This window comes from Scophthalmus maximus, chromosome 19 (genome assembly GCF_022379125.1).
Source record: "Scophthalmus maximus strain ysfricsl-2021 chromosome 19, ASM2237912v1, whole genome shotgun sequence".
Classification (NCBI taxonomy): Eukaryota; Metazoa; Chordata; class Actinopteri; order Pleuronectiformes; family Scophthalmidae; genus Scophthalmus; species Scophthalmus maximus.
The window spans coordinates 15884498-15899237 of NC_061533.1; the positions used below are offsets into that span (position 1 = coordinate 15884498).

A 14740-nucleotide genomic window follows, 5' to 3' on the forward strand; every position below is an offset into this window, starting at 1 on the left:
ATTCATGGTATGAAAAGCACCACAAAAAAATAAGAAAGAAAATCTAAGTATAATCTCTTCTCCATCTTTCTCTCTCCACTCAGACATGGCTGAGGAGCAGTCGGCCATCAGAGAGCCGACTGTGTCTATGCATAGCTTCCCTTCTTCTCAATAATAACTGGACAGTGGAGGAGATCTGAGCTAATGAGGCTGCCGTCTCATTGGCTACGGGCAGCTGGAGGAGAAAGAGAAAAGTCCAGAATTTCCGTGTGTGATGGACACTGTGCTGTCGTGCAAAGCAGTCGCACAGCACAACGTGTGCACACTTTTACAAGTTTGTACGACATACGTACGTCCATGTCGTCATCACCTACGTGGGCTGCGTCGACCCTTTACTTGAAATTGGCTGCTTTGTAGACGGGCGTGCGTCTGATGTCGGCGGCGACCACCGAGACCACCTCTTTTGGTTGGACTAAATGTTGGTCTTTTGGGCCCAACCATGGTCCGAGGAACCTCCTTCCTTAAAGCCTCATGTTTGAGTTCGATGTCCCCCCCTTAAGACTTAATAGTTCCATATTTTGAGTCATACACTCGCTTGCCTAAAGCAGTTTTCCCCCCATGTCCAAGCCAACCAGCTACAAACAGTTGCTTCATATTTAACGGACACATATGAGCGGAATCTATCTTGTCATCCATCTCAAGGCAAGAAAGCTAATGAGTGACTTATCCAAAATGTCAGAACCATTCCATAAAACAGTCATCTCGGTGGCATGTTGCGATCATCTCAGAGCAGGTCTCGGCATCACCACTGACGGAGCGTCACCTTTTTTCCTTCCAAAGGGGAACTGACTCCCGCTTGACGTGATGCTACGCAAAGATGGCGAGTGGCGTTTCGAGAGAAGCTGCTCTTAAGTGAGGGACACTCGGATGCAACGGCATCACAGTGGCTGAGCGTCAACAACCGGAGACTGTCATTCTGGCAGTCTCTCGCTTTTAGATGAACACACACGTGTGTGTGCGTGTGTGTGTGTGTGTGTGTGCGCACAAATACAGTCGCTAGCCTCGACAGATTCAAGACACTGACAAGCACTAGCCACTGAATCAGAATACTAATAGAGAAAGGAAAAAAAAAAAAAGCCGTCATGGCACCAAAGAGACAGTATTGTCTGAGGGATCCCTCCTAGGCTCATGTACTGAAGGCTACTCTGCCTGTCTGACTGACTGACATCCTCTCTGATTCTCCAGGCAGACAACAAACTGACGTCAACATGGTTTCTCTGTTCCGTCTCGCGGCGGGTCTGTCTGCTGTGGACGGGAACAGCGGCGTCTCTCAGTGCTGGCTGGAAACGAGCCTTTATCATCCCTCTCCTACTGGTTCCCACTGTCGCTTCAGCGATGCCTTTCGGTACATTCTGCCTTGCAATGTACAAATCTGAGGCAAAGAAACGTGTGTACAGTAACAGCCCAGCGCCTCCCACGTCACACAGACCCCCTTGCGTCATTAATATACCATACAAATCCACACTCTGTATGTACACACATACACAGTGATGTATTTGTGATCCTCTGTCTCACAGTGGTGGTCACCAATGTCCCGTTAAGGTGCTTACAGGGTGGTTAGGCCAGCATGTGTTGCTCTCTCCGCCTCACTAGGCAGCCAGACTGAACTGATTCCTCACTGTCCACAAGGCAAACTAACATCCTCCTAAACAGCTGTACAAATACAACCGGCCGGCTGGATACGGTGAGAGGGGAGACCAGGAAGATGGTCAGAGAGGCGGCAAGGAGGCCATCCAGGTGGAGAAAACAAGGGAGGGCAGGAATGATGGAGAGCAAAAAAGAAAAAGAAAAGAGGGGACAGAAATATACAGGAAGATGAAGGGAGTGAGGGCAGAGAGCGGGACAGACTAACAAAGGGAACGGGAGAGAAAACATTGAGGGCGAAGAAGAGACCGAGTGAGACCGGGGGAGATGTGTGGACATTCGGGTGATGACGGATACTTTTCTCATGTGGGTGTGGATCCTTTTATAGCCCCGCCAACTAAAGCAGACAACAGAACAAAAACCCAGGGCGCAGAGAGGAGGGGTTTATATGGCCCCATCTGTGTGTGGGAATGTGTGTGTGTGTGTGTGTGTGTGCAATGTTAGTTTCGTTAAGGGACCATGACAGTCCTGGCAGAGCGCCCACATTGACAGCGATCAATGACAGTGGTGCATTCATGGATGAACAAGTGAGTGAATGGTTGAATGATTTAATTCACTCATGAGAAAAAAAGAGTAACATCACATCCGAATGCAGGGCAGTCACGCAGACATAACGCATATTTGGCAATATCAAATAATTGCAAGCAAATTCACTGCCCCCCCCCCCCCCCCACAAAAAAAAATGCACCTTTATCAAATACATTTCTCATTCTCACTCAGTGTTTTGAGCTACAAGCTTCAAACAAGCTACCACGGATCCAAAAGTAGGACAGGTATTGTTTGGGATCACTGGCTGTTTGTGGTCCCATTATACGGCCAAACGCCTACAGCTGCGAAAAAGGAAGGCGGCAATTTAATTCGGCACGTCGACGTTCCTGTCCAAAACAAAACTCTTTGTCAGTGCAGACACACAAAGAAAAGTTTGCATGTCGGCGGAAAATAGGGTTTTTTGTTTCTCACGGAGAGCAGCGAAGGGGATCGACAAAAAAGGAAAGGTGTGCGGGGAAAAAAACAATATCTCAATCAAACGGGAGCTTCTGTGTGAAGAGCTGGCAGACAGGAGAAGTGGGGCGTACGCGTCGCAGGTTCAGTTCCACCTTACAGGTGACAGGCCTGCCTGATGCTATACCCTTGGCTCCCTGCTCACCTCACCTAATAACACACACAGACAAACAAGGACGCGCACACACACACACACACACACACACACACACACACACACACACACACACACACACACACACACACACACACACACACACACACACACACACACACACACACACACACACACACACACACACACACACACACGCACAAGCCAAAAAACCCAACGCAGACGACAAGAGCTAGTTAAAGTCAAAAAACAGAGGGAGAGGCAGAGGAGGCGAGGAGAAAGTGGGACGTTAGCAAAATAAACCAGACTGGAATTGGGTGAAAGTTTAAAAAAAAAAGGGTGAGGTAATGCGGCGAGCACAGAAGCAATTTGGTACACGAGCGGGGCACTTAAAGGGAACATCGACAGGAGAGGCGGCGGGTAAAGACCCGGCGCTGCTCAAAGGCGGCTCCACCCGCGCTCCTCTCCACTCCTGTCCCAAATGTTGACAGTACAAGTGCAGAACAGACTTTGAAGTGTGCTCTGCTGAAGGGGCGCCGTGTACCCTGCATCGCGCTTCGTTTAACGGTGTTACCCACAAAGCATCCTGGGACCCGCTCCTCTCTTCCTCTCTCTCTCAGTCCCCCTCTCTCTCTCTCTCCTTCCCTCTAGCATTGAACCCTTTGACAGTGTCTTGATGATGCTGGTGTGGGCAGACAGGCAGAGGGAAACCAAGGTGGGTGACAGCGAGCGGAAAAAAACTGGCAAGTAAATAAATGGAGTCAAAAAACGGCAAAGGGAGCCATATCATTTTAATGATACTCTGATACTCTGAGCACAAATCTCGGCAAAAATGTCATCTCATGTGACGCCTAACGGAGCACAAGGGTTATTAAATGTTTCCAAGGAAACACTACTGTGTACAGTTCACACGTCTGCAGATCGCAGGATTCAGCACTAATGTCTATTGTTGGCAAAGGAAAGCCATGTCAAGGTGACAGCGAAAAAAAAAGGGGGGGGGGAATTGCAAAGTAAGGAAAGTTTTGCCTGTTAGCTGCTGTAGCACAAGACACACTGAAGAGTGACTAATTGGCAGTGAAAATGTTTAAATTTGTAACTAAAGTGGGGGAAGGACAAAGCGAAGGAGAGAGACACCTCTGGCAGACGTGAGTGATGGCAACTGGCAGCGCTTCAACCTTTAACTATCCCGCCTTTGACCTTTGTCCGTCCGGGGAGGTTTCATCCTCAACATAAATGTTGTCTAAAAATATTAACCCAACTCCCCGCTGTTCATTAAGGGCTAAATTGGAATTCATGCTTATTTCTGTACTGGGCGCTTGGTCCGGCTCCTTTACACCAATCATAAAGGGCCACTTGGCATGCTAATTGCCTTGGCCCTATTTATGCACTCCGTAGCTCACACGGCTAATGGTGTCGTAAAACATACTATTGCGCTGACACCTCCCAAACGCCAAGTAGGGAACACTTAGCACTATAAAGGTGCTCAGCTTTGCCTCGTTTTAGAGGACATGAAGGATTCCTTGATAATGACCATAAAGATAGCTTACACTGGTCAAAGATCCACACCACATACAAGAAACTCGTACCCAAGGAGGGACAGTGACTCTTTCACACACACATGCACACAAGGTCTTAACATTCCAGCTCACAGAGGGACATAATGATTTAAGTAAACAGGTCAGATGGTAAACAAAAAAAAGAGTAGTTCTGACCGTCGCAGATTTAGTTTTTAGACAAAGGGTCCCTAGCGCCGTTGGGGACCCTTTGTCTGTGATTTATAAAAAGAAAAGATAAGTAGAAAAACTTCCGCTTACTGGTTGACTGATGAGAAATGTACGTTTTTATGTAACTGAATACAATAAACAGCGACAAATGATGGAAGAAATGGTTCCAAAACCCGCTCCGCAGTTGCCGCACACCTGCATTGGTTTTGATGGACCGTGGCCCAGTACGGTTGCCCTTTGTATATAAAGTCATTAGAACCTCATCAGTCCTGGCTGCACCAAAGCACCTCCAAATGATGCGGAACAGTACCCTGAAATACCCCCAACCCACCCCACATGCACTATTGCTGGTCGAGCATGAGCGTGTGTGTGTGTGCGTGCGTATGTGTGTGAGGTCACACCGGGGCCCTGAAATAGCACTTCATTAGTCATCCAGGGTGTCAGGCATAGTAGGCCCCTGCACCGATGCCAGTGGGTGCCATGGACACACGTGCCTTGTGGGCTTTGACCCAGCAAGGCAGGGGGGGGGGGGGGGGGGGGGGGGGGGGCTGAACCCACCGCCAGAGGCAGGACGTATCGCAGATCAGAACGTTCTGGTCTTCTGGTTTTTTGCCAACGATCACAGAGCATGATTTCATCACAGAAAACGCACCTCAAGACTGAAAGAAAAGGAAAGTGATCAGCACAGGTCTCAGTTCTTCATCAGCTGACTTCGCCATGAATCGAAATTTCAATGACCTTTTCTTTATTAGTACAAATAAGACCAACTGGCCTTAAAAATCAAACTAGTCATCTCAACTATCAACTCTACTTCATGCCCTCATTTCTACCCCCACCTCTCCATTTCCATCCTTATCTTTCCTCACAAATATCTATATCCTCATACTCGCTCAATGCTCTTACTCCTCTGCCCTGGTCTATCACCCACAATACTCGGTGAGACTCCAAACTGTCAGTGGAACCTGGCAACAATTACCGTTCCACCAGCTGCAGCAATAACTGCTACAGTAGCACTTAAAGTCTTACTTATACAGTAGGCACAACTCCAGCAGCATGGGCAGCAGACCAGAGCAGCGTGTCTGCCCCCACCCCCTCAAGCCAGCAGGCCCTCATTAGGGGCCTTGTAAAGTCCTCGTACCTGCCGGGCCTGGGCCTCCTCACCACTCGGCTCCTCCAGCCTCCAGGTGTGTAAGGTGGCTGCACTTTACCAGAGGGGACAGCTTGGGCTCATTTGAGCCAATGACTACCTGCCTTGTGCCTACTGCTTCAGCAGGCCCCAGTAAACTATGAAACTGTAAAACTGCACGGGGGCAGAAAAGGGGGGAGAACACGAGGGGGCTGGGCAGGGGTGCGCAGAGGAGCAAGGATTATGACCCAGTAAAGATGAAAGACGTCGCAGGCAACAAGCGATCAAAGAGGAAGTGTGTTAGCACTGATGTGGCAGGGGATTGGTCCGATGTGGCCCCGGGTCGTTCAGCTTCGGCCTGCATGCATGCATGTGTGTGTGTGTGTGTGTGTGTGTGTGTGTGTGTGTGTACTGAACTCAGCACAGCAGGGCTTAACGGCCTCAGCGGACACCATCGGGGCTGGATAACACAACGACTTTCACAAGCTGCCGCTTAATTGCAGTTTAAACTGCACTTTGTCCTGAGCAGCACAGCACGTTACATTACACACACACACACACACACACACACACACACACACACACACACACACACACACACACACACACACACACACACACACACACACACACACACACACACACACACACACACACACACACACACACACACACACACACACTCCTACACTAATATATTTTCCTTAACAAAGCATCTGTAGTCTTCAACCACAGAGTTAATCTGATCTCACGGTTAATGTAGAAGCAAAACCGCATGGGGCTGGTTAACTGTTGGTTTACACTCGTTCAAATTACTAGCATATCTGGGGAAAGAACAGCAAACCTTAATTAGTGTGTGCGTGCGTGGAGTCAATCAAGTCAACTAGTTGTATGCTGGGCACTAAACTCACTTAACATTGTTATAATACACAACTCTAGCTATGTACGTGGGAATTGAACGTGGACGTGGAAGCTATTAATAGCAAAACACAGAAATGACTATCACCCACCACTTGTACATCAGAGGGCACTCTGGACAGAAAGTCTAGCAGCTCGTTGTTGTCAATGGTATACGGGTCTCGCAGCTTCTTGGTGAACTTATTCACCCCTGTAGAGAGGAAAAGCAGTGGGGGCAGATAGGGAAGAGTTGGGGAAAGATAGGTCAGACAAGTTGTTCAAGGCCGTTGGGATCGTTGTAGTCGCTGGCTCTCAACCATGTCGGTACACACTGTAGATGAAAAGCAACAGGGAAAACACAAATGGCAATGCCCTGCCACAGATTTACTTTGATTTAACTTTACCTTTTAAATGCAATTACTTATAGTGCATGTGAAGAAACAATTTCACATTTTTTTGGACACTAGCTCACCCCAGGCCAACACGATGTATCGTAGAGGGATGAAGTAGATGATGGTGGTGGCCAATCCGAGAGCCACGATGGCCAGCCAGCTCAAGAAAGGCACAGTCCAGTTAAATGTGCTGCAAAGAAAAACGGGCCTCTCGGAATTAGGAGACATGGCAAATACCCGAGCAGCCAAACATGCCGACAAAAAATGCTGAGAGGCGTAATGAAGGGCATTTTAATACTTTTCAACCCCAACATGCTGATCTGGACGCTCGAGCGCTAAAAGGTCTTCACACTTCCTTTTTACAGTATTTACTCAGTACAATGCTCTCAACTTTAAAGAAACACGGCTCACAAAAAATTCCGTTTGATTAAAAAGGACTCTCTTCTTACTACAACCTTTAATCAAAACCCAGTGCCCTGCCTTCCCTTTGCTTTAGATGAATCTATGTGAAAGTGAGGTCACCTGGGTGTGCAGTGTTCAGTGAGTGAATGGGTTTTGTGTGTGTACGGGGACGTGCATGCGCAGGGATTTTAATCAAGAAAGATTCAGTTGAGAGGTCATGCAGGGTTAAGTGAGATGTGACTGACGAAGACAGACTGCATGCCTTTGTGTCTCGGGGTTGGGTGTCACACTGGCAGCGTTTCCTGAGAACGGCACTGAGTTATTCTCAGTTAGGCTGGCAAGGGGGAAGTGGGACAACCTGGCATTGCGGGGGGAAAAAAAAACAAACCCCGACACTGGGACGTGCGGAGCAAAGCAGAGCGGAGCGGGCCGGGTGCCGAGGAGCAGGCTTACGACTCACTTCTTTATCCTCTCGCCATAGGAGGCCACTTCATCCAGTGCATTCTGCACGCTGATGCACACGTCCTGAATGGCATAAAGCTTGTTCATGAAGCCCTTTCTCTCCGAGTCCTGCGAGAGGACAGATAGAGATGTAGGGCGAGGGAGACAGAAAAGCAAGGGGTGAGGGAGGAAGCGATTGGGTGAGACAGAGGGGAGACGGAAGGAGGCAGAAGGAGGGGAGAGAAGACAGAGGCATCTCTGCGAAAACAATACATTTGAAATAGCGTCAGAGATTTGGAGTGGGGAGCCAAATCATCGGATATCCTGCGTGAACTGACAGAGCGCTTTCATTCCAGGCAGTAATAGAGATATAAAGTCGGCAGAACAAATCAAAATGTTTTCCTCCTTACGAAAAGCTCGCGCAGGAAAATTTGAATATGTGAATAGAGAGACAGAATTAAACTGAAAGCCGAATGGATACATCAGTCTTTTGGGCTCTCTCACTCTGCTGCTGCCAAGACAGCCAGGAAGGCCGAGAAGAGCCCTCTATTGTTCTGCTGGCTGGCACACTGTGATGATGTCACCAGCCGTGACACCATTATCACCCTTATTAATGCCGTCGCCCACCATGAAGAGCTCTTCCTCTTCAGCTTTTTTTTTAACGGTCGAGAACTTGAGAATATTGTGCAAAGTGAGGGCGGAAACCACAAACTACAGGCAGGCAATGTTCAAAAACCTCCTCCACCCCACCACCACACCACCTGCTGAGACAAAGTGAAAAAAAATGTTCAGAAGTCATGCAACAGTCAACAAGCTGCCTGCTGACTGACTGACTGACAGGCGGGGGGGACAGGATGGATCTGGACAGAATGAGGTGACAGGGACTGATCGAGAGCTGCTGGCCGAGTGGGGACATTGACACGCAGACGGGTCGTGCCTGGATGTGATTGGTGGGCATGCTTGAGAGACAAAAGGGGGGCGTGACTAGAAGAGCAAGACCATCTCATACGATCAAAAGAAAGTTCCAGTGATTAAAGTTCCAGTGGTGTGTTCATGTGAGGTCAGTTTTCAATATGGCAACAGACTGGGGAATCCGAGCAAACACTTTCATTATAAGAGCATCAAGTTCCAGTATGTAACCCCATCAGCAAGCAAACAACTCAACCGAAATTACTTTCTTATTTAAGGTTTATTTTAGTCATTTATTTATTTTTCCCAGGCAATGACAATTTTCTATGAGCCCCTTAAATTCTATGATCGGCTCCGTACAGGAGACTGCGACGGCACCAGGGTTGGACATCCCTCCCAAACGAGGCCCCGTGCCACTAACTTTCTGCCATAAGCGTCGTAATTTTAGAGGTTTGGTTGAAGATTTGAATATCTGACTGGGCTACATCCATTACATTTTAGTTTGACAATCCATCACAGTGGCTTCATTTTCACCTGCCGTCTGTACTATTCTGGAGTTTTCAAGCCCCCGAAATGGAGACGTTTGGAAACGCTGACGCAGTCACCCCCATTAACTTCCTGATTGGTTCATATCAGGCAGGATTCAATGACCGGCGCTGAAGTCTGTCAGTGCTAGTTTCACCTCGTCGGTCCGAATATAAAAAAAAATCCTCTTCTTACTTGTCACCATTGTTGTTTCATGTTTGTAGTATTTTCTGTTAGTGAGCAACCAACTGCAGAGTAGACAATCTGCTTCCTGTTTACACTGGCATGCAAGGGGTGGGCGGTGGGTACGTTTGGTTCAATGTCGGGCCCCCCAGGCCCAAAAAGTCCCTTGAAACACTATTGGTTTCTGACATTCTCTTAGTGGATGAATTGATATGGCCTTTTCCCTTTTGATGAGGTTTTTTTGTGAAACACTTGCAAGGTAAAAAAAATAAATAAATTCAGACAAATCTAGAAAAGAATCTGTATTTTTTTTTTACACATCTGTTTGAAGAACTCGACTCCAAGTAGAACAAAGACAATGAAGGTTTAGTAAGAAAAGTTTAAGAGAAACCAAAGGATTATGGCTGAACCCTACATGGCCACCAAATATAATACTTCTCTTTTTGTTAGAGAAAGCGCTTGTGTAGTAATGGCTGTGTTATTGATGAAGATGGATGAACATCAGAGATGTGAAACTCTGACTAATCCTTATCATTTTACCCAAAGAAGACAGTGAAGCAATCAAAGACATGAAACCTCTAGGACCTCAGAGGCCTTTACCACATTATGCCCCCCCCACCTCACCACAACCCTCCCACTGAGACCCAACTCTCCAACCCGACACACCGCTGCCCCCAAACCCACCCTCTTCTTTTTGCTCTCCATCCCAGATCAGATAATGTGAAAAATGAACCATACAGCAGTCAGACAGACCACATGGCCTCCCCAGCAAAACCACACAAGACAAATAGATATAATTAGACAGCATCCCTGGGTTATTTTTCTTCGCAAATGTTTTACAAGACTCCCTTTCTTTCTTCCTCCACCTCTCCTCCTCTTCGCAGTTCTCTCCTCACACCCCATCTGTTTCTCATTGCTCGCTCAAACAAATCTCGGAACGCAGGGTCTATTATGCTGGGCTGGGTTAGGCCGAGCCGAGCCGGGCTGGGCCAGGTCAGGCCGTTTTATTTTGTCGGGCCCGTACTCAGGGGAGAGTGTTTGAGGGCCAGGGGAGTGGTGTGAGAGAGCGGACGGGGGTGGAGAGGATAGGTCAGAGGTCATATGAGTATAAACCATTGCCACATGCCCCTCGGACTGCGGTCTGACTCCTATTTCCTGTCTTCAAACACGGCTCGGGGAGGCGGGAGGTAGCAATAACAGAGAGGGCCACGGAGAACCTTGTTTTCCCAGCTTCCCCGCACACTGTGCACATATGGAGTCAGGCAACCTGTTCTTATAATGCAACCTAATATGCACAAACACACTCGCTCACACACTCGCACACTCGCACACACACGCACGCACGCGCACACACACACACACACACACACACACACACACACACACACACACACACACACACACACACACACACACACACACACACACACACACACACACACACACACACACACACACACACACACACACACACACACACACACACACACACACACCCTACAGCTACTAGATAAGGTTGATCTGTACACCTGGTCTTGCTGTGTGTGCCTCTGCAAACGATATTATATCCCCACACAGATTAGACGATGAGGGCCCTTGACTTTTACGAGCAGTTTCTTTCGAACTGAGCAGGTTCTTTTTAGAGGGACCTGATACAGAAAGACAGGAAATGCACGCTAGTGATAGACAGATTAATCAGGTGCTACCTGCGCTCAGAGTTTAGGTTTTCTTTATTAGTCAAGGACATTTTTCTTTAATTCAAAATGATGAGCAGAATGCTGATTTACCTAAGCAAACAGAGACGATGCAGATTTTTCTTTTCAAACTTTTTTTCCATTTACTGTTAAAAGAATGTTCATTTAAGATCAGAAATTTTGTTCAATTATTGTATTTTATCAGATGCAATGATCATTCTAATAAAGATCAGAATATTGGCATCGACCATTTAAAAACCCATCCACTAGTTTACACATCACAGCAAAGAAGCATTCTGCTGAATTAGATATTTAACAAAATAGTGAAATAAGTGCACCAGGGAGGAGGGCTTCAACAGTCCCAGAGGGTGGATTCATCACTAGTATAAATAAATAAAGATCTCAGTTTTTGTCATGCTTTCTGTGGCTTTGTAAAGAATGTGTGTATATTTATTAACCACTATCTTGCACGGGATTTGTAATGAGAACACGTTTTTTTCCGGTCCTGACCAGCTTCCAAAATGAGGAGCTGGGTTATTACAGGAGACTCGGGGCCTGTACTTCCATCTGTCTCTTCCTGTGTCTGTCAGGGAAACTAAGTGGGTTTGTATGGAGACCCGAAGGCGAGGCTAATAAAGTGAAACCTCCGCGGCCTCTTGCTTTGACTTGGCTTCAGTTGCAAGTCACGCTAATGCTCAAAGTATGCCACGAATCCCAACACTTCTGACAACAGTGCTCTGATGGATGTGGCATCATAGCTTGAATCCTTCAGACAGATAGTGTAATAAGCCTGCCTAATGAGTTGAGCATCATGTATTTTAATGGACTGCAACTGTAGCTTCATCTGCAATGTGTTACGCTGACATGTTATGTTAACTGCCGGTTCAGTTTGCGCACTGCGAATTATCACTGGAGTCAGACGACACAGCATTCACTCAAGACAACTTCAACTATTGTACAGCGACAAGACTTGTCTGTCAGGTACACGTCATGTTTCCTCTATATGAAGTATAGCAGAGTACATATGTGCAATGTCAATAAGTGCACTTAAATAAAAGCAAATCTGCTTCAGAGATTAATTTTAACGATCCATGGTTTTCTTTCTGCCACAGCTACTGTGCATCTGATATTAAAAACAAATGCAACACACACAGGATGCTAAATGACTGCATCATTTACTGTAAAAGAAGAGCAGTTACATTAAATAAAAGAAAAATATGCAGGAATATCAAAACACTGAAAACAGCATTCCCAGATGTGGGTTGACAGATGTATTAAAGAATATGGACAATTTTAATTAGTTTTAATAACAATCTTGAATGCACCTGACCGTCAGTGCTCTGTGTTTAATTTGTGTCTCCACACGCACGCACGCACGCACGCACACACACGCGCACACACACACACAAATCCTTTGTTTTATAATCTACTTTACTTTACAAAGAATGGTTGTGACAGTTTGTGTCGTGAATGAGATGTTTCTATGTGCAGAGGACATTTTTTTTGACCTTGATTACCTCTAATCAGGTTGGTGGCAGAAATATTTACTGAGTCAGTGTCCTTTGTTGGCAGACAGTCACACGATTTAATTGCACGCATGCCATCCTAAGACAACAGATGCATTTTTTTGTGGTTATGTCCAAAGTTTGCGTCATTGTTTGGATGTGCGGTGTCTGATGTGCAATCTCAGCCAAGCACCCATCAGCTCAGCACTGAGCCGACACTGTGTGAAAGTGCATGGAGCAGGCTGCATCATGGGAGTGCTCCCACCATCAGGGAAGACAGAGGCGGGAGGAGGCTCGTTAAAGGGATGTGAGTTGTTTGCATGTGAAAAAACAACCCACAGTTACACTAGAGAGACCACACACACACACACACACACACACACACACACACACACACACACACACACACACACACACACACACACACACACACACACACACACACACACACACACACACACACACACACACACACACACACACACACACACACACACACACACAGAGAGATACAGCCCGCTCGGGCTAACCACATTGCACTTGCTGGTAAACTGTGGTAAACAAATGTGGTAAACTCCTTGAAATGCTTGATTAAATATTTAACAAAGGGATGATTCACAGTGCCTCTGTGTACTCGACTGCTCCATTTCTCTTTCAGAGAGATGGCGTTGTGGCAGAGTACATCTATATGCAAAAGTGCAAAGTGAGCAGTCGTAAACTTTTTGCAAAGACAGTTTGTTCTTTACTGACCTAAGGCCTAGAGCTAAACAAGAGAGTGAGCGTGAGAGAGAGAGAGAGAGAGAGAGACAGAGAGAGAGAGAGAGGTCACTGAGGACTTAGTCTGTTAGGATGGACACAAATATCTGGCCTATATCTACTAGGTGGAAATGGAGAGAGCGCCATTTGAGACTGTTTTTAACCTCCGATGGCATTGTTCTCCCTGCTGGGTTGCGCCGTAAAAAATGATAAACCTCACGGTTATAATGTAGCGGCATGTATCCCACCACACCACCAAATGAGTCCGAACCCAACTGGCTTCTGCTCATTGCTGCCGTGCTAAAATTGCACCTGATTTTCTTTGTTTTTCCCTTTTTTCCTCTCTCAGTCTGGCAGCACAGTTAAAAATTGAAATGTCATATAAAATGTGACAGGATGCTAATATGTGGCTCCCGAAGGGCATGTGAAAGCGTTCTTGTTGATTTTGTGAGTGCATAGAGAGTCGGGATCCCACCCATTTTCACCCCAGGAAAAAGGGAGGAAAAAAATGCAAAAGTTGAGGAATGCTTTTGTGGCGACACCAATTCAATTTACAAGGCCGGGAATGACAGAATAATAAATAGTGCATGCAATTGGCTGTATATTTAAAACAAGATATGTTGCTATAAGTCGCTGAAAAATCTAATTTATGATTAAACATTCTAGCATTGATGAAAGAAGAGGTTTTCCTAGGTTCATTCACATCAACTGGTGTCATCTAGTTGTGTTTTGTTTCTCGCACTATCCATAAGTAACAACTCTGAGTCAAAACAGTGAAATGTGTGAATGGCCTATTTCCAAAACAAAGCAAGCAGGAACACATGCAGTTGGTACATGGAGGAAGGTACTTCATTCCAAACACTGCCCTTAAAATCAAATCTGATACGTTTCATCAAGGTCTGTTTTAAATATTAATAAATCCACTGTGGAGTGATAAGTCACAGATTTTACACACTGGGTCCCCAAATTTAGTTTTAGTTTTTTCACTCCTACAGGGGCCGCACTTCGATGAACATCTCACCACTCTCCGGACAGCACAAGAAGATGAGACAAAGGCCCGGCCTCAGATACCACCATGCAACCGGGCACCTTGCCAGTGCCACGTGAAAGAGGGGATGAGAAGGTGTTATTTATTTATATATTTTTTAATTGAGGCTGTTTTCACAAATAATCTGTCCCATGAAACACTTAATCCATGAGCAAACTCCTCTTTTTTTGTCATAGAAACTTTTTGACTATCGAGCGTCGAGATCCGCTTACAGTATCCTCCTGGCTCTCATCGAGCAGCTCGCACACACAAAGGCCACGGTAAGACGTGAAGTGGCGTCGCACTCCCATAGGCCCAAATAGATGGATGCGATGGGAGTGTGTATACTGTGTGTGTGT

The 14740-nt window shown here is 46.5% G+C and overlaps 1 protein-coding gene across 11 annotated transcripts in view; it reads right to left on the minus strand.

The window, feature by feature from the left end:
• mctp1a (multiple C2 domains, transmembrane 1a) overlaps nt 1-14740 on the minus strand; it is a 127425-nt gene that overhangs the window by 1454 nt on the left and 111231 nt on the right. For 8 of the 11 annotated variants that reach the window (XM_035640198.2, XM_035640195.2, XM_035640197.2 and 5 more), the window contains 3 exons: nt 7802-7911; nt 7020-7129; nt 6661-6758 (listed from right to left, as the gene is read on the minus strand). The exons of 1 other annotated variant lie outside the window; for it this stretch is intronic. In XM_035640198.2, the coding sequence (XP_035496091.2) occupies nt 6661-6758; nt 7020-7129; nt 7802-7911 (318 nt within the window). Of the gene's footprint in view, nt 1-6660; nt 6759-7019; nt 7130-7801; nt 7912-14740 lie in introns of those variants that run through there. 2 more of the 11 variants (XR_004794578.2, XR_004794577.2) reach the window with 2 other exon arrangements.